Here is a 23,087-nt window from a genome sequence, read left to right as displayed (position 1 = left end):
AAAAAACTACTAGTGTGTACCAGGCCTAACAAAAATAAGGCAGAACAGAGGCTGACATGATGCCATATAAATACAGAGAACTGCAGGAATGGCTGAGGGCTTCCCTCTGAATTACATCAACCAATTAATATGCAGTATCCATTTTTTATTATTCAATATTCCAGTATAAAATGTTTCTCTTGCACAAAATAACATGATATTGTGAATGTGGCATGATGCATGCTACCTATAAAAAAAAAAAAAAAAAAAAAAAAAAAAAAGAACTCTTCCAAGTACTATTATTTTCCCAACACACAGCATGGCATATTTTTATGGTGGCGACTTAATCCCTGTCATTTGAAACATGCACTGGGAATATTCTCTTGCAGTAAATGTGTGGTGATGTCCGATTTTCTGCTTTATAGATATGTTGCATGGTGTATTAATTAATGTTTTTTACCTCCACATATTTTTCCAACTGAATCAAATTACAAAGAAGTGAGAATGTTGGGTGGAAAAAGACCCCAAAGAGAAATTTCCGTCTGGCCCTAGAAAGACTGTTGAAGAATTTTCACTTTAAGACACTGCTACGAAGCTTCCATTCGACTGAGCCAACGGGACAGAGAAGACCAATATTCATCTGCAAGCACTGTAGAGCTTCTCTGTTTTTGTTAGTAATGCTGTCCAGCTGCATCTTTTTGGATCCCCTTTAGCACTTGACTGTATCAGCTAGTAACAAGTGGATGCTAATAGCCTTTCATCAGTAACAGGCAGTGTTGCCACATGCCAGGATGATCTTGGCTAGGACTAATCAGCAAGATTCAGCCTGCATGCCTCCTGGCTCCAGCTACACAGACAGGAAGACTGATGTAGGTGCAGACTGACCTAACCAAGAGATAAGAGCTGGACACTGCTATGTGGACATCAGATGTCAGCGTCTTCTCTTCCAGACACTGGACAGTAGCAGCAGTGGTAACTTGTACCACATCAACAAGATAAGACAAAGATAAAATTACTTCTGGTGGCTAAAGTGTGCAGATTAATTGACTATCTGACAGCATGACTGATGAGCAGTTTACATCTAATTATGTAACCAAAAAACAAATTCACATCAATTAAAAATTTTAGCCTAGAAATGCCCTGCATTACTTTCTTGTATTTCATCAAAGCTTTATTTAATGATAATTCTGTACAGAAATTGTCAGTTGAGTCCAATTGGACGGACTGCATACCAACTTCACTCATGTACTCTATAATGGCCATAATCGAACTTATAAATTTATGCTTAACCTACACCGAGACTGCAAAAAAACACAGCAGAAAACCTACAGACTGTTCGGGTTAAAAATATATTTTTCACATTGCATGTTTTTCATGTACAAGAATCCATTGTGTACAATAATATACTGGCAGAACCCCTATTAAGCAGTGCTAATCAGCAATAATATGCTGTTATGGTGTCATAATATACTGGACAAGGGGGTATTTTATGTTAAATATGACATTTCAAATAATTTAAAGATAACCTTTCTCGAGAGAAACAAAGGCTGCCATTGCTGATTTCTATATCATTAAAATTGTATTTTTCAACAGAGAAATAACATAACAGTAGAATTCACAGTGAAATCATATAATGTAACAATAGGCTACTGGTCAACATACCGGTTAAACAATGAGAACAGAGTAGAAAATAATTATGTGCCGTTTACTGTGGCAACTCAATATCATGTAAGACATCTAGCTACTCTAGGGAGGGTTGGAGTTCCGCTCCCCTCCAGACACCCCAAAAGGATCATACCGTGTCCAGCGAGGTGCAAAGGTCCCCCCTCCAGTGTCCAGTGTCGTCTTTAGACGCCCTAATTAGGGAAGAGGTGAAATATCTTTATCTTTTTATGTTACCCTGTCTAAAGGGTATTTCAAACTCTAATGTGGATACAAGTTCAAGTTCCTGTTGGACTTAAGCATAACCTAAACACCTGAACTTAGAATGATAAACCAGTGTCCATACCTGAGAATTCATAAGAGAAGACGGAAAAACTATAAAGTTAGAAGGAGAAGTTAAAGGGAGGAGACAAGACTAGGGAAAGGAAAAATAGAGGGATAGAGAAGGGAAGAGGAAAGGATGTCTTTCTGCCAGGGTTCCCATATTGCTTCAAATTGTTTGGTCTTGTCCAATAAGGAACTGACCATTTTTTTTTTTGTTCCATTATCCAGGAAATCTTTCTTATCATGGATAATAGTGATACTGAGGGCAGCTTCCACACTTTGGCTATGGTAATTTTAGCTCCTGTCAAAATAAACAGAATCAGTTTACGGGTGAGTTTAGGTACACACGGCACTAAGCCGTTGAGCAAGGCAATCGAGGGTGTTTGGGGAATAGCACAACCTGTGACCCTGTGAATAAGGTGGAAGGTCCTATCTGGGACACTCCCACCAAATGAGGATCATAGAGCTCAGTCCCTGGCAGCCCCTGAAACACAGAGGCGAGGTGGAAGGAAACGTAGCAGCCAGTCTTGTAGGCACTAAATACCATCTCGTAAATACTTTGATGTTGGACTCTATGAGCGAGGTATTGTAGATGTCTTTGACCGATTGAGAATAGTTCTCGTACCAGTCCTCCAGTTCCCAATTGGACTGGAGGTCCTTTTCCCAAGCGATCATGTAGGGTTATTTATCAGAATTTGTAGCAAGTGACTCATAGATCACAGAAATCCCTTCCCTCTGCTCCATGGCTTGTCCACACCAGCTTTCGTATTTCATGAACCCTAGAGGGTTAGGTTTATTTTTCCAGATGGAGTGGATGAAGCGAGAGATCTGGTGAAATCTAAACTTTTCTGTGGAAGGGATATCCAGCTCTTTTTCAAAATGTTTAAGGAGTAATGGGCCCGTACAAGAGAGAAAGTGTGGTACGCCCCCTTGTCCAGCCACCACTTGAAGGCCTTAATGTCCATGCCTGGTTGGAATAAAGGATTTTGAAATAAATGAGCTAATGGTTGCAATTCAGAGACCAGGGAGGGAAGCATCCTAAGCGAATCCCACAAAGAGAGTGAGTGTGAGAGAGTTGGAGAAAGGATGGGGGGGTCTGATTTTGGGTGGGCACCATAATAAGTAGTGTAGGGTGAACGTAGGTACTGCTTGTCTTTCAATGGCTATCCAGTCTGGCTTTTCAACTTTAAGGTATATCGTGGACAATTGTGCTAATCGAGCGGCTTGATAGTACCATAGAAGACTTGGATGACCTAGCCCCCCTTGTTTGGGAAGATTAAATATGAATTTAGTAAGTTTGCCTTGAAAGGTTTTCAGGTGATCCCTCCTAATCAGGATAGGAAGGGAGTGAAACAGATATAGAAGCCTGGGTAAAAGGGTCATCTTGACCAAATTATTTCTGCCTATCCAAGTTGTGTTGTGCGACTCCCAGTTCCTAAGATTGGCTTCTAGTTTTTGATACATTGGGGGGATAATTTGCTTGATACAGGCTTTCAATCTTGGAAGTGATATTAAGTCCCAAGTATTTAATGGAGGAATTACTCCATCCAAATTCATAGGTTTCCTGTAAGTGGGTGACTAGTGAGCCTGGGAGAGATACATTCAAAGCCTGAGATTTATACCTGTTTACTCGGAGGCCCAATATTGCCGCAAATTTATTAAGTACTGAACATATTGCAGGTAAGGAGGAGGTTGGGGAGGTCATAAAGAGCAGCAGATCATCTGCGAATAGGGTGCATTTTTGAGTTACTTGGCCACACTGAACCCCCCCGATATTCGGATGTTTGCGAATGGCTATCGCCAAAGATTAGATCATTATAGCGAATATCAGGGGGGACAGGGGGCAGCCCTGACGTGAGCCCCTGGCAATTGTGATTGGGCTAGAGAAGAGCCCCTGAAGTCTAATTCTAGCTTCTGGTGTCGAGTATAAGGCTTCCAGGATATATATATAATATATATAATATTCGGGCCAAATCGTCAGAGGGCCGCAAAGAGATATGCCCAGGATACTGAACTGAAGGCCTTCAAAAGGTCCAACAATAATAGCATGCCTTCTTGTTTATTTCCTCCCTCCCTGTCCGATTGTAATATTGTTATAGGGTCCACCGCTCTTCGCACTTGGTCGGGTCCCTGCCGGCCAGGAATAAACCCGACCTGGTCCTTGTGGACATATAGACCTATGAAGGACGCTAATCTGTTTGCTAATACTTTAGTTATGATTTTTAAGTGGTTATAAATTAGGGAAATGGGTCTGTAGTTCAATACCTGGCTTGCGTCTTTACCTGGTTTGGGGATTACGGAAATATATGCCATATTAAGTTGGTTACCTATTGGGGTGCCCTTAGTCATGGAATTGAAGAATCTAGTGAGGTATGGGGTTAGGATTTCAGAAAAAGTTTTATAATATAGCGTTAAAAAACCCATCAGGCCCTGGTGCCTTCCCACACTTTAATGTTTTGATAACCTCCGCAACCTCCTCAGTGGAAATGGGAGCATCCATTTCTGCTCTATGATTATCTGTCAGTGTTGGCAATTGTAATTCATCTAAGAATTCTTCTACTTGAGTGAGGTTTGAGTTTTTATCTGCTTTATATAAGTCAGCATAAAATTCCTGGAATGTGTTCATTATGCGCTGTGTTCAGGGTTAAGGTGCCATCAGCCTGTTTCATTTTGGGTAGGGTATGGGAGTGAAGTCTGGAGGACAATTTAGAGGCGAGCATGGGTCCTATCTTGTCTTTTCTCTGGTAGAACTTGGCTCCAGTCCACCTAATAGATTTATCCGCTTTAGCTGTAAGGGCCAAATTAAGGCCAATCGAGCAGCATCCATAGTAGAACTAGGGACTTTGGTGGGGTAGTTTTTGTGTCGTTTGCTCAGGGTGATAAAACCTCTCTCCAGTCTCTCTATTTCTACCAACCTTTCTTTCTTCTGTTGTGCTGCAATTTGTATTAGTTTACCTCTAATGGTCACCTTGTGGGCTGCCCATTGAGTCTCTGCAGAAACACCACCCACATTATTGAGGCAAAAGTATTCCTGCAGAGCCCTCTGTATTTCAGCTACTTTGATGGGATCGTTTAGAATGGATTGATTGAAAGTCCAATGAGAGGCATGTTGCCTATGGATATCTCAACGCAATGACAGTAAAACCATGGAGTGGTCTGACCAAGCTACGTCGAAGATAGAGGACGTAAGGGCCAGTGGAATGTGATGGGTTGAGAGCAGAATGTGATCGATATGCGATATGTAAGATTGGTGTGGGTTCAAGAAGTGGGTAAAGTCATGTGCGGTCGGATTTAATTCCCTCCATACGTCAGCTAATCTAGACTAAAAAAATCAGTTGCGCTATTTGGACGCTAGCTTTGCTGGGTATAACCAGTTGTGCTTTAAGGGATTTAGATTTGTCAAGACCAGTATCAAACGCTGTATTAGAATCACCTCCCAAGATTATGACACCCTCTGTCAGTGGGCCAAGGGAGTTAAACATTTGTCGGAAGAATTTGATCTGTCCTCTGTTGGGGGCATAATAAGATATGAATGTATATAATCTATTGTCAATCGTACCCTTTACTAGTAGGAATCTTCCCTCCGGGTCTCTGTGTTCCATTTGAATGTTAAATTTACAGTGTTTGTAAAATAAAATTGCCACTCCCTTTGTCTTGTCCTCAGCATTAACCAAGTAAAACATAGGGAAATGTGCATGTAGGAACGAGGGGGTGTACCACTGTGGAAAGTGAATCTCCTGTAGGAGGACCACATCTATGTGACGAGAATGGTAAACCTGAAAGGCCTTCCATCTCTTGACTGGTGAGTTTAGCCCCTGAGTGTTATGGGAGATTATGCGTAGGGGAGGCGGTGTAGTGTTGTCATTAGCCATGGAGCAGAAGGGAATGAATGATACTCAATCCATGGTCACTTACCTTATTCCATGTAGGAGATATGAGAGAATTGGTCGATGGTGGGGAGGTTAGCACATCCAAGTTCACCTTGCAGGGAAAAAGCATCGGTAGGCAGGCTAGGAAAGAAAAGAAGTTAGTAAAGAGGGAAAAGAGAGAGCAAAGAGAGAGACATATCAGCAATATTTTGTAAACCGTAAAGCCATTATCAAGCCCGGAATGGGGGGAAGAGGAAGACTCCCTCTCCTCATTCAGAACAAAAACTATAGTATAGCCCGTATGTAGGGCTATATTCCTACTACCCAGAGTAGGGAACATCCTGCCTAAGTAGTAGGTGGAGGCACAAGGCATCAGCCCCAGCCCTTGACAGCATTGAAAAAAAACTATAAAACTTTCAAATATGCGGGAACAGCTAACAGTCACTCCCTTTGGTATTGTAGTTTAGAAGATCGAACTGGGGGAGACATTGCCGATGGGGGGGGGGGGTTTGAACCAGGTAGATTGCTACGTAAGAGGTTCAGTCTTGGTGACGAAAATTAGGTAAAGACCTCTAAACTGTACCCTAGCAACAGTCCTGTGTGTTGAGGACAAAGTCAATCAAAACTCGGTAATGGTGTACAGGTCTCATTTCCAGCCTGAATAAAAGGATGAAGAGAAAATAAATTCTTTACACATGTGAGTTATGCGCCACTACATCAGGGGGGTAGGTTATCTTTGACTCTCTTGGGTTTGGCCGTGCCCCATAGTGGAGAGGTGGGACTTGGGAATTACTTCCTGCTATGCATTAGAAGTATCCATCGCTGACTCTTGGGTGATGAGCTTAAGGTCCAGCAGCTGACGCTCACCCTCTGGGAAGTTGTGAATAGCATGATGTTTACCTTTGTAGGCGAATTTCAGGGCAAATGGGAATGCCCAGCGGTATTTGATGTCCTTCCTGGTGAGAACCACCAGGAGGGGTTTTAATGATCGTCTCTTTTGAATGGTGAACGGGGAAATGTCGGTGAATATTTGTATGGCTTTCCCCTGGAACTGTATCTGGTCCTGTTGGCGGGAGAATTTTATCACTTCTTCCTGAATGGAGTAAAAGTGTGGTTTAACTACAATGTCCCTTGGAGATCTATCCTTCCTGGGAGGGCCAAAGGACCTGTGGGCCCTATTCAGTTCCAATTTATGTACTGGGACCGAAGGAATCAGGGATTTGATAACGTCCTGTACCGCAGACTGGACATCAGTAATGGATTCTGGTAACTCTCTGTTCCGAAAGTTGTCTCTCCTCGAGCGATTCTCGAGAACATTGATCCGGGCCTGAGCAGTGTCAAGCTGCTCCTGCATAAAATGCAAAGGGTCAGTGTTCTGGTTTGCCCTGCACACAGTGACATCCAGCTTATGCTCTCTGTGTTCAATTCTGGTTCCCAAGTCCTGAAAATCTGCTCTGATTTCCCCTGTGATCCTGTCAGCAGTTTGGGTCAAGCCTTTGTCCAGCAGCTCTGAGATTTTAGAAAATAAGTCAGATAAATCACCGGGACCAGATGGCTTGCATCCAAGGGTACATAGGGAACTCAGTCAAGTGATTGCCAGACCGTTGTTCCTAATTTTTACAGATAGTCTACTGACTGGAATGGTACCAGCTGATTGGAGAAAAGCCAATGTAGCACCTGGAGTATGCTGTCCAGTTCTGGGCACCAGTCCTCAGGAAGGATGTACTGGAAATGGAGCGAATACAAAGAAGGGCAACAAAGCTAATAAAGGGTCTGTAGGATCTTAGTTATGAGGAAAGGTTGCAAGCACTGAACTTATTCTCTCTGGAGAAGAGACGCTTGAGAGGGGATATGATTTCAATATACAAATACCGTACTGGTGACCCCACAATAGGGATAAAACTTTTTCGCAGAAGAGAGTTTAACAAGACTCATGGCCACTCATTAAAATTAGAAGAAAAGAGGTTTAACTTTAAACTACGTAGAGGGTTCTTTACTGTAAGAGCGGCAAGGATGTGGAATTCCCTTCCACAGGCGGTGGTCTCAGCGGGGAGCATTGATAGCTTCAAGAAACTATTAGATAAGCACCTGAATAACTGCAACATACAGGGATATATAATGTAATATTGACACATAATCACACACATAGGTTGGACTTGATGGAATTGTGTCTTTTTTCAACCTCACCTACTATGTAACTATACATTAAAGGTAACATCAAGAGCCTGTGCAGCTTGTGCAGATATGGAGTCTGGGTGAGTGGGGGTTACTTCCAGTGAGGACAAACCATAAGACCCCATAGAACGCTCTATTAGTGACACAGTGGATGCAGGGGAAGGCGTGGCAAGAGTGGGGTCAAGGCCCGGTATCTGTGGGGCATTTGCGAGGGTTGCAGGGTGTATAACTTGCCTGGCTGCTGTGGAAGTTTCTTCTGTGGCCTGGTCTCGTGGCTGAGACACGGCCCCCATCTTGGAATTGGCCTGACCTTCCAAGGTCTCAAACTGTGTCCCGTGGGCTCGTCTGACGTGCCTGCCTGGCATAAAATGGTGCCCGGGTGAGTCCTCAGCCGTCTCCCGTGGTTTGGGGAGCTCCTGGAAGCTGGTTCCCATGGCTATCTGCGCTGTTTGGCCGGGGCTGTGTGGAGTTACTTACGCCACCATCTTAGGAGACTCTGCGCATGCGCCTCCATTGCTGATTTTTCATTCTCAAAATGCTAGATTTTTTGCTGTCATGCTGACCCTCTTGGCCACCTTGGTACACACTGGCTGTGTTTCCAGTTGTACTCCGCCATCAACTGTCAAAAGTGCCACCATCCCTCCTATTACTCTGTATCCCCCTACACCTTCTGCTATATGCTCTCCTTTCTGTCACCCTTTATCCCAATCCACCAGTTCTATTAGCACTTCTATCTCTCCCATTACTTTGCACCCTCCTCTTCTGACCTTGCACCCCCCTGTCACTGTACTATCCCCTTAACTACTGTCTCTCCTCTCTGGATGCCAGTGATGCTCCTCTCAGCATCACCAGAAAAAGACTTTCTTATATGAAATATACCCTATTTGGAATATGCAGTTCAGTTTTGGGGACAAGTTAAAAAAAAAAAAAAAGTTGAGGAACGGGAGAAAGTGCAGACATAAACTGATGAGAGGTATTGAGGACCTCGGCTATGATTAAAGATTAGCTGAAATGAATACATTTTCTCTTTAGAAGCAGTGATTAAAAGGGAACATGATCACTATGTATAATTAAATAAACAGTCCACTACCGACAGCTGCAGCACCTGAGAGTGCTGTATAAACTGCATGTAGCCTCTGCTACATACAGTATACAGCGCTGTGTTCCAGCAGAGGGATGGGAACTTCTCGTCTCAGTCCCGGAACAAAATAGAGTTGGGCTGAGTGCTGCTCAGCCTTTCATGGCTAGCTTTGTATTTTATGAATGAATAGAATCTTTCTGTAATTGGCTGAGGTAGAGAAGCGGGCGGATGATGTCACAACCTCTGACTTCATTCATAGAATACAAAGCTCCCTGTCAATGGCTGAGCAGCACTTAAGCCAGCTCAATTTTGTTCCAGGAGCGAGATGGGAAGTGTCTCTCCCTATGCTTGAACACAGTGCTGTATACTGTATGTAGTAGAGCCTACATACTATTTAAACAGCACTCACAGCTGCTGCATCTGTTAGCGAAGGTAGTGGTTCGATTGAAACTATTAAAACTTCACTGAAAGCTAGAGATTAGCTTTAAGGCCAATACAAATGGCAAGGGGCACTCTGTACATCTTGACAAAAAGAGACTAAGCAATTCCAAACCTTCATCTTTTTAAAATAATAAACATGTTATACACACCTTGCTCGGTGCACTGGCTTTGCACAGAGCAACCCCAACCCTCTTCTTTTGGGGTCCCCTGCTGGGTTCCTGGCTCCTCCTCTTCAGTGAGTGTTTCCCTAGGAAACTTCCTAGGGAAGCACTCGTGTAGGTTCAATCCCCAACCGCACTGCCTGCATCTATTGACACAGGCAGCACGGCTCAGCTACGCCCCCCCGCTTGGTCGACACGGCTCAGCTACGCCCCCCCGCAATGGCTTCTGCTGCCATCAATCTACTCTCTGAGGAGGGAGAGAGCTGCTGCTCTCGGGCACAACACTTGTTTGAGATCCGACTCCCATAAGTATATGGACAATCCTGGTTCCAGAAGGTTTTTTACATCAGAGAATGCATTAAGGTAAAAAACCTTAAGGCTTTAGAACCACTTTCATCTTCTTGTATAGAAAGGCTACTTCACAGTAAGAGCTGTGAAATTGTGGAATAGGCTCCCTCAAGAACTAGTTCTGGTCAGCTCGGTATTGTTTTATAAAAATAGCTGGATGCATTCCTAAATGCACAAAATATAACTGGATATTACCTTTCATAAGTTGTAGATTCAGGGAATATCTGAGTGCCTTCAGGGGATCAAGGAATTTTTTTCATTACTGGAGTAAATTTGACCATGCTTTTTTTTGCCTTCCTTTGGATGTACTGTGGGTATAGGGTTCTGTATATTGAGGTTTTCTATGTATTTATTATACGTATTTTTTTTTTTGGTTGAACTAGATGGCATTTTTTTTCAACCTATATAACCATCAACCCCTCCTCTCATCCCGTGCCCCCCTCAGCACCCTCCCTACCATACCTTCTCTCATCCTGTCCTCCATACCCAGACACCACAAAATGCTTACCAACTAACATTTCACCCGCCACCATGCCACTGACTGAAAAGATTGGTCCTGCTACTTCTCAGCTTGCAAGCTAGTGTTCACTCTCTATGCTGCTGCCTGGCCTAACCACGACAGATTGACCCTGAACACAACATCCACCAATACAATGGCATCCTGTTCCTGGGGACCTTGGCCAGCTCCAAAGAGCTGCAGTGGCTGCCACTGGACAGGCTGGCTGTGCTCAATATACCATTGTCCTTTCCAAATCAACTGATATGTGCACTGAAGATAACCATGGGTTTGAGGTGGCAGAAACTGTAGATTTCCTGGGTGAAGGATTTCATCATGCTCTGGTCCAGGGACTGGATTTGGCCAGTTAATGTGGCCTGATCTGGGGGTGCTACAGTGTAGAACATGGGAAAGGTATCTGTATCACTACCTTCAGGTGGGTGGTGAGGAGTTAGGAACCCTCAAGTTTTTATTGCTGCCTGTACACCCACTAGAGAGATTCACTCCGAGGCCTCATGCACACTGGACGTTTTCGGATGTTTTTACAGCTGCTGTTTTTGGCTTCAGACGTTTTTTTCTACAGTCAAACTCCCTATCATGCTATCCTATGTGTCCATGCACACATAGGCTGTTATCAACTGTTTTTGGCTGGGGTGTTTTTTGGCTGAAAAAAAACCCCCCAAAACTAGCGGGCTCTAAGAGGAGTTTTGAGCTGTAAAAATGCTCTAAAGTAAAAAAAACTGATAAACGCCGATAAATGCTCAAAAACGTGGCTCACCAGCGTTTAACATTTTTTGATCCATTGAAAAAATAAAATAAATAAAAATTGTTAAAAAAAAAAGCTAAAAATAACTATTGCAAAAATGTTGAAAAACTCACTGCAAATCTACTGGCATTTTTATAACGTTATTTTAACATCCAGTGTGCATGAGGCCTAATTGTCCAGGTGACCAATATCCAGTTAGTAATGCTTTCTTTGAACTGTCTGTTGGGTGGGGCTTTTCTATTACTGTCACCAATCTCCAAAGAGTGCAACAACAGAATTCTATTTTGGAGATTCTATTATTATTGTTACTCTTAATAATTAGGCGCAAAAGAAATAATTAAAAAAAAAAAAGTATTATCTTAGCTGGGCCCTGCTCATATGATTGAACATGGTTCCTTCTCTTTTTTATGCAATGTAAAAATAAATTGTTATTCAACACTATAAAGAAATATCAACTACATTAAATATTTAAATCCCCATATTCAAAACAAACTACTTCAACTTAAAAACATACACCCCTTTCATTTGTACATGCAAGTTATTTCCTAAATGATCACTTTAACTGCATGTAATTACAATACTGCTTTGGCTGGAGTTAATTAAATCAAGGTGCAGACAATTAATAGTAAATATAAGACATTTCCCAAAGCTATCTTTGTGAGTTGCTGCAGTGTCATTCGTGGCTCATTTCTATATGTGCTCAGCAATAGTCGACACTTAAATCTAAACCATCAACTCTCTGGAGCACAAATGTAAAACTTTACCTCAGGCCTCACATATATCACTGTTGCCCAAAAGCTGCATCGCTGACTGAGAACAACCACCTACAATGAAAAACCACAGAGAAATAACAGTCAGCTAGGTAAACTAGAAAGCTAAAATTCAACACATAATTCACAAAATGCAAATAGATGGCAACATTTCTATATTAGTGTTATCTTTTTATTGTAATTTGTGTCACATCTAAGACACGATGTAGTGTGTCATTACCTCTCAAATGCTAAAATCAAACAAACTAAGTGTAAGGCTGCATAGCTGGAACCTTAAAACTGAAATGCAGGCAGATATAAAAGACAAAAATGAATGCAGCTCTGTAATCATTAATACATAATTAAACTCATTTTTTGAAGATGAAAGCAGTGTAAGTACCTGAATTTAACCTGGTATCTTCTTCTTGTACATCATAGCTGTAGAGTGAGTGGAAGCAGTACAAAGAGGCATGTGCTGACAAGATGGGGTCAGAGAAGTGGGTTGAGGCTCGGTTCACATTGGTGCGATTCGGGAAACCCTGCAAAGCCACTGCGGGTTCCCGCATCACACCTGACTCGCAGGCAGTTCACACTGCCCTCTGCGAACCACTGTGGGCGTCAGTACAAAGTTAATGACACCCCCAGATCGGTTCACAGATCGCAATGCGAACTGTGAATTTGGACAGGAATCGGATCGCACGGATGCGAACGCCCATGCAGACAAAAAAAGGGTCCTGCACGAGTTTGGTATGAATGTGATGCAAATTCTGCCATACAGTTTGTATCGCACAGACAGTACATGTGATGTGCAGAGCAATTCAGTGCAAATCAATGCAATGTCTGGCATCTCACCAGTGTGAATTGGCCCTTAATGATGCTGGCTATCAGACTGAGAAGATTTTAGGCAGAAATGTACTGGAGGGGATCTCTGGCCTGAAGCTACAGCAAATTTGATAGGCTATATATTTTTATCTTTTTTGGTTGAAATTCTACTTTAAAGTGCCTGCTCCTACTATTACCTTGCACCCAACTGGCAGGATCAACTGTCATAGCCCCCAAAACAACAAGTACCACTGAGCGGGGCGAACAGCTTGTGCTGCAGTTGTAGGGACCTGTGCAGCCAAGCCTGAACACTTGGCCAGCTTACTTAGCCCTGAATACGTTTAAACCAAAGTTTAAATTTCCTTAAAACAAACATTGGGATTTAAGGAGATTCCAACAGAGGATTCAGCAGCAAACAATAAAAATTAAAGGTAATGTATTTACAGCGGTCATGTTTTTCAGACATATATTAAACATATTTTTACATATATAATTTTTTTTTATTTAGAAGTCTGGCTTTCAGGTCCATCTTTTGTACTGCTTCGGGCTATAGGAAGATGGCCATTTGCAGAAGAGGTTTCAGCAATATTAGTACCAGAAGCTTTGTTCAGCCATTTCAATAATATGGCTATAAGAATATGGCTGCCTTGCCGGGCTGTTCATTAGGCTTCAACCACATGACATCATATTGTAACCTGCTTCTTTTAGTGTAAATCTTTCTGATCCGATTAAACTTTCACATACTGTCATTCTGCTGGATTATCTATGTTTTACAATAAAAAATACTACACTATGATCCCTTTGTTTGGCTCTGTTTTGTGAGGGCATCACAGATCTTCACCCTTTTCAGGCAGACATACCTTAGAGGAGGTCTTCAGAAACAGGGCCTCACTAGCTGATGGACCCCATCCCTAGACATTTGTAGTACCCTTCTGACTCAACCTCTTTGACAATGTGCCAAGGTAAGAGCTTAATGCAGGATTCAGTAGGCTCCCAGAGTCTCAGCCATGTGGCACATAACAGTGCAGCCAAAATCTTGACAGAAGATTCAGTGAAAACATTTCCAGAGGTAGAGAAGTAATTGCATTCTCCTATCACCTAAGGGCAATAGCAAGAGAAGTGCTGGGGGTGGGAGAAAGTATATATGGGACTGCCCTAACAACTTTGCCAGTGCCCAATCACCTGAAGATGGCAACATATAGCTCAATAGTTTATGACTAACCTGTGTCCTGTACTGTACAATTAGGGAATATTTACTTGACTATATGCCACATACCTTAAAGCGGTTCTTCAGTCAGATCTGCAAAAAATGTAAAATCAGCAGCTACAAAAACTGTAGCTGCTGACTTTTATTAAACAGACAGACACTCTCTTGTCCAAGGATCCAGCGCCTTTCCCATCTGGTTCAGTTCTTTACTGGTCTTTGGGTCCCTGGCACTGGCATGTTAACTGTGGGGAGTTAGCTGTGACTCCTTGTGGCTTCACAGCCAGCTGCCTGTCGTGCTTAGCTTTGTGAATGGTCACGCAGCCTTCTGGGACATGTAAGGGGAACTTCCACTCGGATTGACTAGGCAATCCGAACGGAGGTGGGAGCAGGTACCTGTCAAAACTACCCCCCCCCCCAAAAAAGAAAAAAAAATTATAAGCCAAAAGTTGAAGAGGAGGGAGATCGGTTTTCAAAACCCAAACACTATATGAAATATAATAGACATGTAGATGGTTACCTGCAGAATTTCATCAAGACTGTGGATGACAGGAGGCAGGTATAGATCTGACACTATATCTCCTGGTTTGATGCTGTCACTGCCCTCCTCATATCTTAAAGCAAGGACATAACAGAAGTTGGGAGAAGGCAGAGTACAGGGTATCTAAGAGAAAAAAACAATCAATATCGCAGCACATAGCATGCAACAACAAAGAAGACATACCAAAACACATTGTGCATAACTTACAGGAAACCCATGTGAAATGTCACCATTTTACAACCTGACTTTACAATCTTCGTACAATCTCTAAAATAAATTTACCAAAACTATAAAAAACGGACCCATCTAAACTATCCATTCAATTTGTATCCAATCAGGCAGGTCATTGCACTACATAGTTGCTGGTAAATCCAAAGGAAATTGTACAGATTATAAAGTGTGCGGTGAGCTTTACATATGTTGCTGATCTCTTCTGCAATTGCTAGTTGCCTGCCTGTTTCTGATTTCAGTACTTCCTGGTACAACCAGAAAAGACTGAAATTTTGATGGGATCTACATTTAGGAAGCTAGGGAGAGATTAGCTGTGCTGTCTTTTAGTGGGATTCTAGGACAGGAAGTCAATTGTGCTCACGTTTTTTTTTTTTTTTTTTTAAGATCTATGGAGATCTTTTGACATGTAAAATAAGTAAATATATATATATTTTTTTTATTATACATTTAGATGACAGCTTGCAGTTTAAAATTATTGGTCATTGAAATTAAAAAATGCTTACTATATGAGCAAATATTATTTCACTGTCACACAAACTTTTATTTATTATTCAGCATAGAAGGTTTTAAAAATCTTATCAGATTCTGCATGCTGAAAAACACTGTAACCTTCTTTAGCTGTCATGTGAAATAAATCAGACTATGGTTTATGTATGGAGACATCAAGGCTACATGTCATAAGATGACTAACTCTCAACCTTGCCCTCCCCACAAATATTTCCATTATCTTACCCCCATGTGTACGTCAAAATTGACAATGTGAGCTTTTTCAAAATGCCAGCTTATACAAACAGACACGATAAGTCAGAATATGGGATAGTTTTATCAGTTGTCAAAACTTCACAAGCTGTAGCTTGCAAAAAGGGTAGAATACCTACTTTTACATGCATGTTCTGAAGCAACACATCCCTGAGTGTTCAATTTCCTGATACATGAAACCCAAATATATATACCATACACTCTCAAACAAATATAAAAGGTGACCAAAACAATGGGTCCCTAACCAATCACAATATAGTGGGTATACCTGGTAGCCATTCAGGAAAGAAGAGCTGCAAATTTGACAGGAAACTGCAAAAATAATGCAAATAAATTCTACAGCAAGCACAAACGCTAAACAAAAAGCACACTAAATGAGACATTGACAGGTGAATAGTAGCCCGTCACAGCTCCATTACTCCTGCTAATTTCTATGCGAGGACAGAGGGAAACACAACACACTTTTTAATGTGAAGGGACAATAATACCCAATGCTCATCATTCTCAGCAAGATGCCTGCCCCATCTGTGGCTTTCCTTAACCCCTTCCCGACCAGCTGCCGCAGTTATATTGTGGCAGGTTGGCTCCCCTGGGCGAACCCTTGTAGCTGTACGTCGGCTCGCCTTTTGACCACTAGGGGCCGATGCGCACGCTCGGTGGTCGCGATGACTGCTGGCCACCAGTGATTGCTCCACACAGAGAAAGAATGGAGATCTGTCAATGTAAACAGACAGATCTCCGTGCTGTCAGGGGTGAGGAGAGCGATCTGTTGTTCATACTAAGTATGAACAATGATCGGTCTCCTCACCCAGACAGTCCCATCCCCCCACAGTTAGAATCACTCCCTAGGGAACACAGCTAACCCCTTGATCGCCCCCTAGTGTTAACCCCTTCCCTGCCAGTGACATTTACACAGTAATCAGTACATTTTTATAGCACTGATCGCCAATAATCCCAAAAATGTGTCAAAAGTGTCCGATCTATCCGCGATAATGTTGCAGTCCCAAAAAACATCACTGCCATTACTAGTAAAAAAATTTATAATAATAAAAATGCCATAAATCTATCCATAAATCTATCCTCTATTTTGTAGACACTATAACTCCTATAACTCCCGGGGCATGAGGGGACTGTGACGTAATAAGGGCCAGAATCACCGAGTGACATCACCCAGTGACCACGCCCCATTCCTATATAAGTCGTTGCGGACCACGCACACGGCATTACAGTGGGAGAGAGCGTTGTGTCAACATCGGAAGAAGAGAAGAGGGAAGAAGACGGAGAAGACCGGGCCACCGCTAGCAAAAGAGCAGAAGATAGCGGAGAAGCCTGGCAGAAAATACCGGAGAGCGGGAGAAGAACCGGAGAGCGCGGAGAAGAGGCCGGAGAGCGCGGAGAAGAAGGAAGAGACCGTGGAGAAGAAGGAAGAGACCCCAAAGTCGGAAGAAGACCCCCCGGAGCTGCCTAATAAATTATTTTAAAAACCTGTCTAGTGTGTTTTTTTATTGACACTTTTTTTCCTAGGTGAATGGGTAGGGGTACGATGTACCCCTGACTCATTCACACAGGGTGGGGGGCCGGGATCTGGGGCCACCTTATTAAAGGGGGCTCCCGTATTCCGATAAGCCCCCGCCTGCAGACTCCGACAAGCAACGGCCAGGGTTGTCGGGAAGAGGCTCTTGTCCTCATCAACATGGGGACAAGGTGCTTTGGGGTGGAGAGGCCGCAGAGTGCCCCCCTGCCCCAAAACACCCACCCCCCCCCATGTTGAGGACATGTGGCCTGGTACGGTTCGGAGGGCGCTCGCTCATCCCCACCCCCATTCCTGACTGGCCGGGCTGCGCGCTCGTATAAGGGTCTGGTATGGATTTGGGGGGACCCCCACACCGTTTTTTCGGCGTAGGGGGGTTCCCCTTAAAATATGCTCTTGGAGGGGGAACCCATGCCGGTTTTTTATTTAAAATTTTGTGCGGAGTTCCCCCTCAAGATCATCTGAGCACAAGTCGCATGCCAAAGTCGGATCATGCGAGACGGCGACCCGACTTTGATCCGACTTCAATGTTAGTCAGTGGGCTGAAGTAGGATCGAAGTAAGATCAAAGTCGGACCAAAGTAGTACAGGGAGCATTTTCAAAGTCGGACCGACTTGTGTCGGACCAGTTAGGATGGCTCCCATAGGGAAACATTGATTTTCACACGTCATGCGACATGAGCGTTTGTCGCACTAGTGTGAACCCAGCCTAAGAGGCTTAAAACTGGGTGAGGAACAGCCAATACTCTGCTACCAAGGTGAGGTTGTAGAAGACAGTTTCATGTCACAGGTCATAACATCATGGCAAGACTGAGCACAGCAACAAGACACAATGGGGTTTATTTACTAAAGGCAAAACCACTTTGCACTGCAAGTGCACTTGGAAGTGCAGTCGCTGTAGATCCGAGGAGGACAGGCAAGGAAAATAAAAAACAGCATTTTTACCTGTACATGATTAGATGATAAAATCAGCAGAGCTTCCCCTCATTTCAGATCTTCCCCTCAGATCTAAAGCGACTGCATTTCCAAGTGCACTTGCAGTGCACTTGTAGTGCAAACTGGATTCTTGCCTTTAGTAAATCAACCCCAATGCAGTTATAGTGCATCAGCAAGGTTTCTTCCAGGCAAAAATGTCATGTCCTCATCTTGAGTAGATGAATAATCTCCTGGCAGGAAAACCTACACTATTCTTAAAAATGATTCATATTTTTATAAAAGACAACTGAATAGAATAATACTTACAGGATTCAAATCTGGATGGATTAACAAAAATGAGAAAGAATTCCTGGTGCCTTTAGCACCAAAATTTCCTATTATATATTATTTGCCGAAAGTGCAGAAAAATGTAAATAAACCACCCCGGAGACCTACAGTGAGTGGTATCAACTCAGTAACATCTCGCATTGGCAAATAAGTGGACTTCCTTTTATAACTGTTGTAAATAAAACCCCAGTCTTTTTAACCACTTGCCGAGCGCCAATATACGTCCTCACTATGACCCCAGCATTCCCTTGTTCGGCCGGTGGTCGGCTACAAGATAAAAGTGGTCTATGCGGCGGATTCGCCACAAGATCACTTTTATCAGCAGCGGGGGAGGGCCCCCCCCTCCCGTCGTGCTCCGGTGCCCTCCTCCGCTTACCGGAGCCTTCAGCAGCGGCGGAGGCGATCTGGTCCTTTCGCTGGCTGTGCATGGAGATGAGTGAGGGTAAGATGGCCTCCACCTGTCTCATGACACTGCAGGTCGGAAGCGACGTCAAAACGTCACTTCCGCCCATAGCTCTTAAAGGGCCATTTTTTTTAATCATTTTTTTAAATGACAATTTACTTTTTTTTTTTTTTTTTTTCCTATTGCATTTTAGTGTAAATATGAGATCTGAGGTATTTTTTTTTATATAAAACAGTGTAAAAATAAAAAATAAAAGTTAAAATAAATAAGAAAAAAAAAATAACCGTGGCCCGTCCCGCCGAGCTCACGTGCAGAAGCGAACACATACGTGAGTAGCTCCCGCATATGAAAATGGTGTTCAAACCACACATGTGAGGTATCGCCGCGATCGGTAGAGTGGGAGCAATAATTCTAGCCCTAGATCTCCTCTATAACTCAAAACATGCAACCTGTAGAATTTTTTAAACGTCGCCTATGGAGATTTTTAGGGGAAAAGTTTGCCGCCATCCTACGAGCGGGAGCAATTTTGAAGTGTGACATGTTGGGTATCAATTTACTCGGTATAACATTATCTTTCACAATATAAAAAAAATTGGGCTGCGCAAATACGGTGTGACAGAAAGTATTGCAACAACAGCCATTTTATTCTCTAGGGTGTTAGAAAAAAAAAGTATAATGTTTGGGGTTTCTAAGTAATTTTCTAGCAAAAAAAACTGCTTTTAACTTGTAAACAAAGCATCTAAAAAAGAGGCCTGGTCCTTAAGTGGTTAAAAGACACCATGCTAATTAGTATCAGAATTAGATATTGAAGGTAATGTGTTACAAGTGACTGCAGAGGTTTTGTCACTTTATATTATCATTCCCCACCAGATAGGATACCAAGCTGCAAAATATTTTTTGGATAGAGATGCTTTGATACCTGCACCCCATAGAGATTTATTTTGGATTTACTAAAGTTTGCCATGGAGCACAATTATTTCTACTATGGGGGAGAATAATTTTTACAGCAGACTGGAATGGTGATGAGGGCAAAATTTGCCCGCAGCCTCGCTAATCTGTTTATGGCCCTTTGGGAAAATGAGACCATTTAAACTGATTCTAACACCAACTTAAGTTTTTGATGCCGCTACATAGACAACACCTTCTTTTGATGGTGTGGAGAGGAGGATTCCTTTCATACTTTTATGGGGGGTCTCAATTCCAATGATAGGGGTATTATTCCTGCTGAAAGTTGTCACCACCCCAGCTGGCTAAATGCTGTCCCAAAAGGCCAGTTCCAACGCATTAGAAGGAAGCTGCCTTTGTATCACAGGCAATGGTCCTAAAAAGCCGCTTTGAAGAAAAAGGATACAATATGGGGAATCTCAATTTAGAGTATCTGAATGACTCTACTGTGGACAGAAACCAGCTCCTTGTCTCCAAAAAAAGAAGGTGCACTTCTACAAATAAACAAGAGCGGGCCTTTATTACTAGGTTTTCAACTCAATACTGATGGTTAAATCCGATTTTTTTAAAACACTGGCGGATATTGAAGGAAGATAAAGTACTGGGTCCTTCACTGCCAGATAAACCTAGCATTATATTTAGGAGAGCTAATATTTAAAAAAATCTTTCAGCACCCAGTTCGACTGAAGCGCCACCTAAAATTAACATGTTTGGTAACCTTAAAATTTTTTCCCCTGTAAACGCTGTAATGAGTGTAAACATTCTATCAGAACTTCCTCTTTTACTTCCAACAGAACATCAGGCTCATACTGTATAAAATATTTCATCATATGTGGAACCAAGGGGGTCATTCACCTCCTGGGGTGCTCGTATGGAATCCAATATGTTGGAAGGACCACAAGAGCACTTAAGGTCAGAGTAGAGGAACACCTGGCTAATATTGGAAAGGGGTTTGTAGGACACAGTGTGTCCAAACTTTTTCGGCTTTATCATAACAGAGATCCATTTCATTTACAAGCTAAGAAGTATGTTCCGCACTGGAGGGGAAATAACGTGAAAAGACATATACTATGCTGTGAGACCCGCTCGATGTACAATCTTCAGTCTTATACTCCAAGGGGTCTCAACGTGGAATGGGATATCAACCGTTGAAATTGGTTGACTGACCCTCTCCCATTGTGTTTCTATTAATAATTATAGTACAGAAATGGTAGGTAGGTAGATGAAAAATATCCTTTAACAATTATTCATTTGAACTATAACATCAATGTAGGTAATATTAGGTCATTAATTCCTGGTGTTGGCAGCACCTTTAATATATGCCCTTATTTTTAAGTGCGTATATTTATTTTTACTTTGTAAAAGTTTAATATATACATGTATACATATTATTTTTTTTCAGCATTTGTAATGTGGAGACTCATAATATTCCCTCTAAAAGGGAGAATAAATTTATCTTGTAAAAATCTTTTTAATATTATTTTATAGCATATATTTTAAGTTCTAATCTTTTGAATTTTGTGATATTCACTTGGGGCGTGATAATAAAACACAGAGATAGCCTACTTTAGGTGGTTTTTCCACAATTTGTAGGCTTTTTTTTTTGAGTATTTTAGCATATTAATATCCCTTTGGGGTGACACGGCATGGGACATATAGATGTTTCTAACTTCTGGTGCCACCCCTGCCCGTCCTTAATACAAGATCAAGCCAGTGATGTCCCAGATGAGCCTCCTTTCCAAGATGATGTCTATTACAAGAAACGCGTCGGCTGGAGCCACATCGGTGAAGTCATTGCGCATGAGCTGGCAGGTGAGGACTGCAGCTGTGTCTGTATTCATTTTAAAACCACTTTGTTTTTACCTTCTAAGTGTAAGTGTATTTTTACCTTTAATAAACATATGGTTTTAAATACACTGCACTATGAAAAATTCCCCTCTTACCACCTTTGCATGAGAGTGGCAGTGAGTCTGTGAACACATGCCCCTCGATGTATCCATTGACTGCCTCGGATGACACTGCTGCAGGGTTTTCAAGTCAGAATGATCTTGTCCTATCTGCTGGGATTTGTGAATGGTTTATAAAGTGAGATAGATCTCTATAATTTGAGATCCTAACCATCTGGAAAGAGGCGTGAATTTATGTGGGGATGGTAAACTTTGAGCACATATAACACTGGAGTTTTTTCAGATATAGAACACTTCCTAAGCACTGGGAGAGGCACCTAACTATTGCACTTTTTACCTAAGCTTTATGAACTGTCACTTAAAATGTGAAATTAAATTAAGTTTATTAAAGGTTGTTATAACATATTTTGATTAATTTTTTGTGATCACCTAGAGAAGCTCACTGGTATTTTTATTTTTGTTTCTAGTCTTGTATTCGGAGCCACTGGGTTGCGTCTCTCTCTGATTTATTGATCACATTGTATTAATAGATTCAATTATATGTATTATTGTTTTGTTAGATGTGAGGAGAAGCACAACATTATTTATTTGATTATAAAAATGTCAAAGTAGACTGAGGTTTCAAGATGTACTGTTCAAGCAGGACAATGACCCCAAACATACAGCCAATGTCATTAAGAACTAACTTGAGCATCTAGAAGAACAAGTCATCCTAGAAGTGATGGTTTGCCCCCACAGAGCCCTTATCCCAACATCATGGAGTCTGTCTAGGATTATAAGAAGAGACACAAAAATTTGAGGCAGTCTACGTCCACAGAAGATCTGCGGGTAGTTCTCAAAGGTGTTTGGAACAGCCTACTTGCTGAGTTCCTTCAAAAACTGCGTGAGTGTACCTAGAAGAATTGATTGTGTTTTGAAGGCAAAGAATGGTCACAACAAATATTGATTTGATTTGGATTTCTCTTCTGTTCATTTAATTTCCATTTTGTTATTTGATCAAAATAAACTATTAACACTTCTATTTCTGAAAACTTTCTTAAAGTATAACTAAAGGCAAAACCTTTTTCTTAGTTTTGGATAGTGGAGAGGGATTCGAGCCCCTGTCAATTTTTATTGCGGTCTGTGCCCCCATTATGGAAATTCACCCTCTCTATTTGTCATGTTTACTATTATCATTAAAAGTAAAAGAAAATCCCACATTTTTGGTTGTTACCAGAAAAGTAAGAGAGGGGAAATCTTCCAATATGGGCACTAGTTCTAGTGCCCCGGGGGGGTGGGGGGAGGTGGGAGAAATGTCCTTAATTTGCAGGGATTTCCTCTCACGTCTTGTTTGGCTATGGGACAGGAAGTGAAAGGAAATTTCTGCAATGGGACACATGGTGAAAAAAATCTCACAGAGGTACCCATTCCCTTTCTTTCCTTGCTCTATCC

At 42.1% G+C, this 23,087-nt stretch overlaps 1 protein-coding gene across 2 annotated transcripts in view; it reads right to left on the bottom strand.

Annotated features, from left to right (window-relative positions):
• The window catches only part of SPIDR (scaffold protein involved in DNA repair), a 1,065,859-nt gene that overhangs the window by 61,925 nt on the left and 980,847 nt on the right, over positions 1-23,087 (bottom strand). For both annotated transcript variants that reach the window (XM_073631564.1, XM_073631565.1), the window contains 2 exons: positions 14,598-14,741; positions 12,067-12,126 (listed from right to left, as the gene is read on the bottom strand). In XM_073631564.1, coding sequence (XP_073487665.1) covers positions 12,067-12,126; positions 14,598-14,741 — 204 coding nt within the window. The remainder of the gene's footprint in view (positions 1-12,066; positions 12,127-14,597; positions 14,742-23,087) is intronic.

The sequence above is a fragment of the Aquarana catesbeiana genome, linkage group LG05 (genome assembly GCF_042186555.1).
Source record: "Aquarana catesbeiana isolate 2022-GZ linkage group LG05, ASM4218655v1, whole genome shotgun sequence".
NCBI classification, from domain to species: domain Eukaryota; kingdom Metazoa; phylum Chordata; class Amphibia; order Anura; family Ranidae; genus Aquarana; species Aquarana catesbeiana.
The sequence above is the reverse complement of the archived record's forward strand: the minus strand, read 5'-3'. Positions and strand labels throughout refer to the sequence as shown.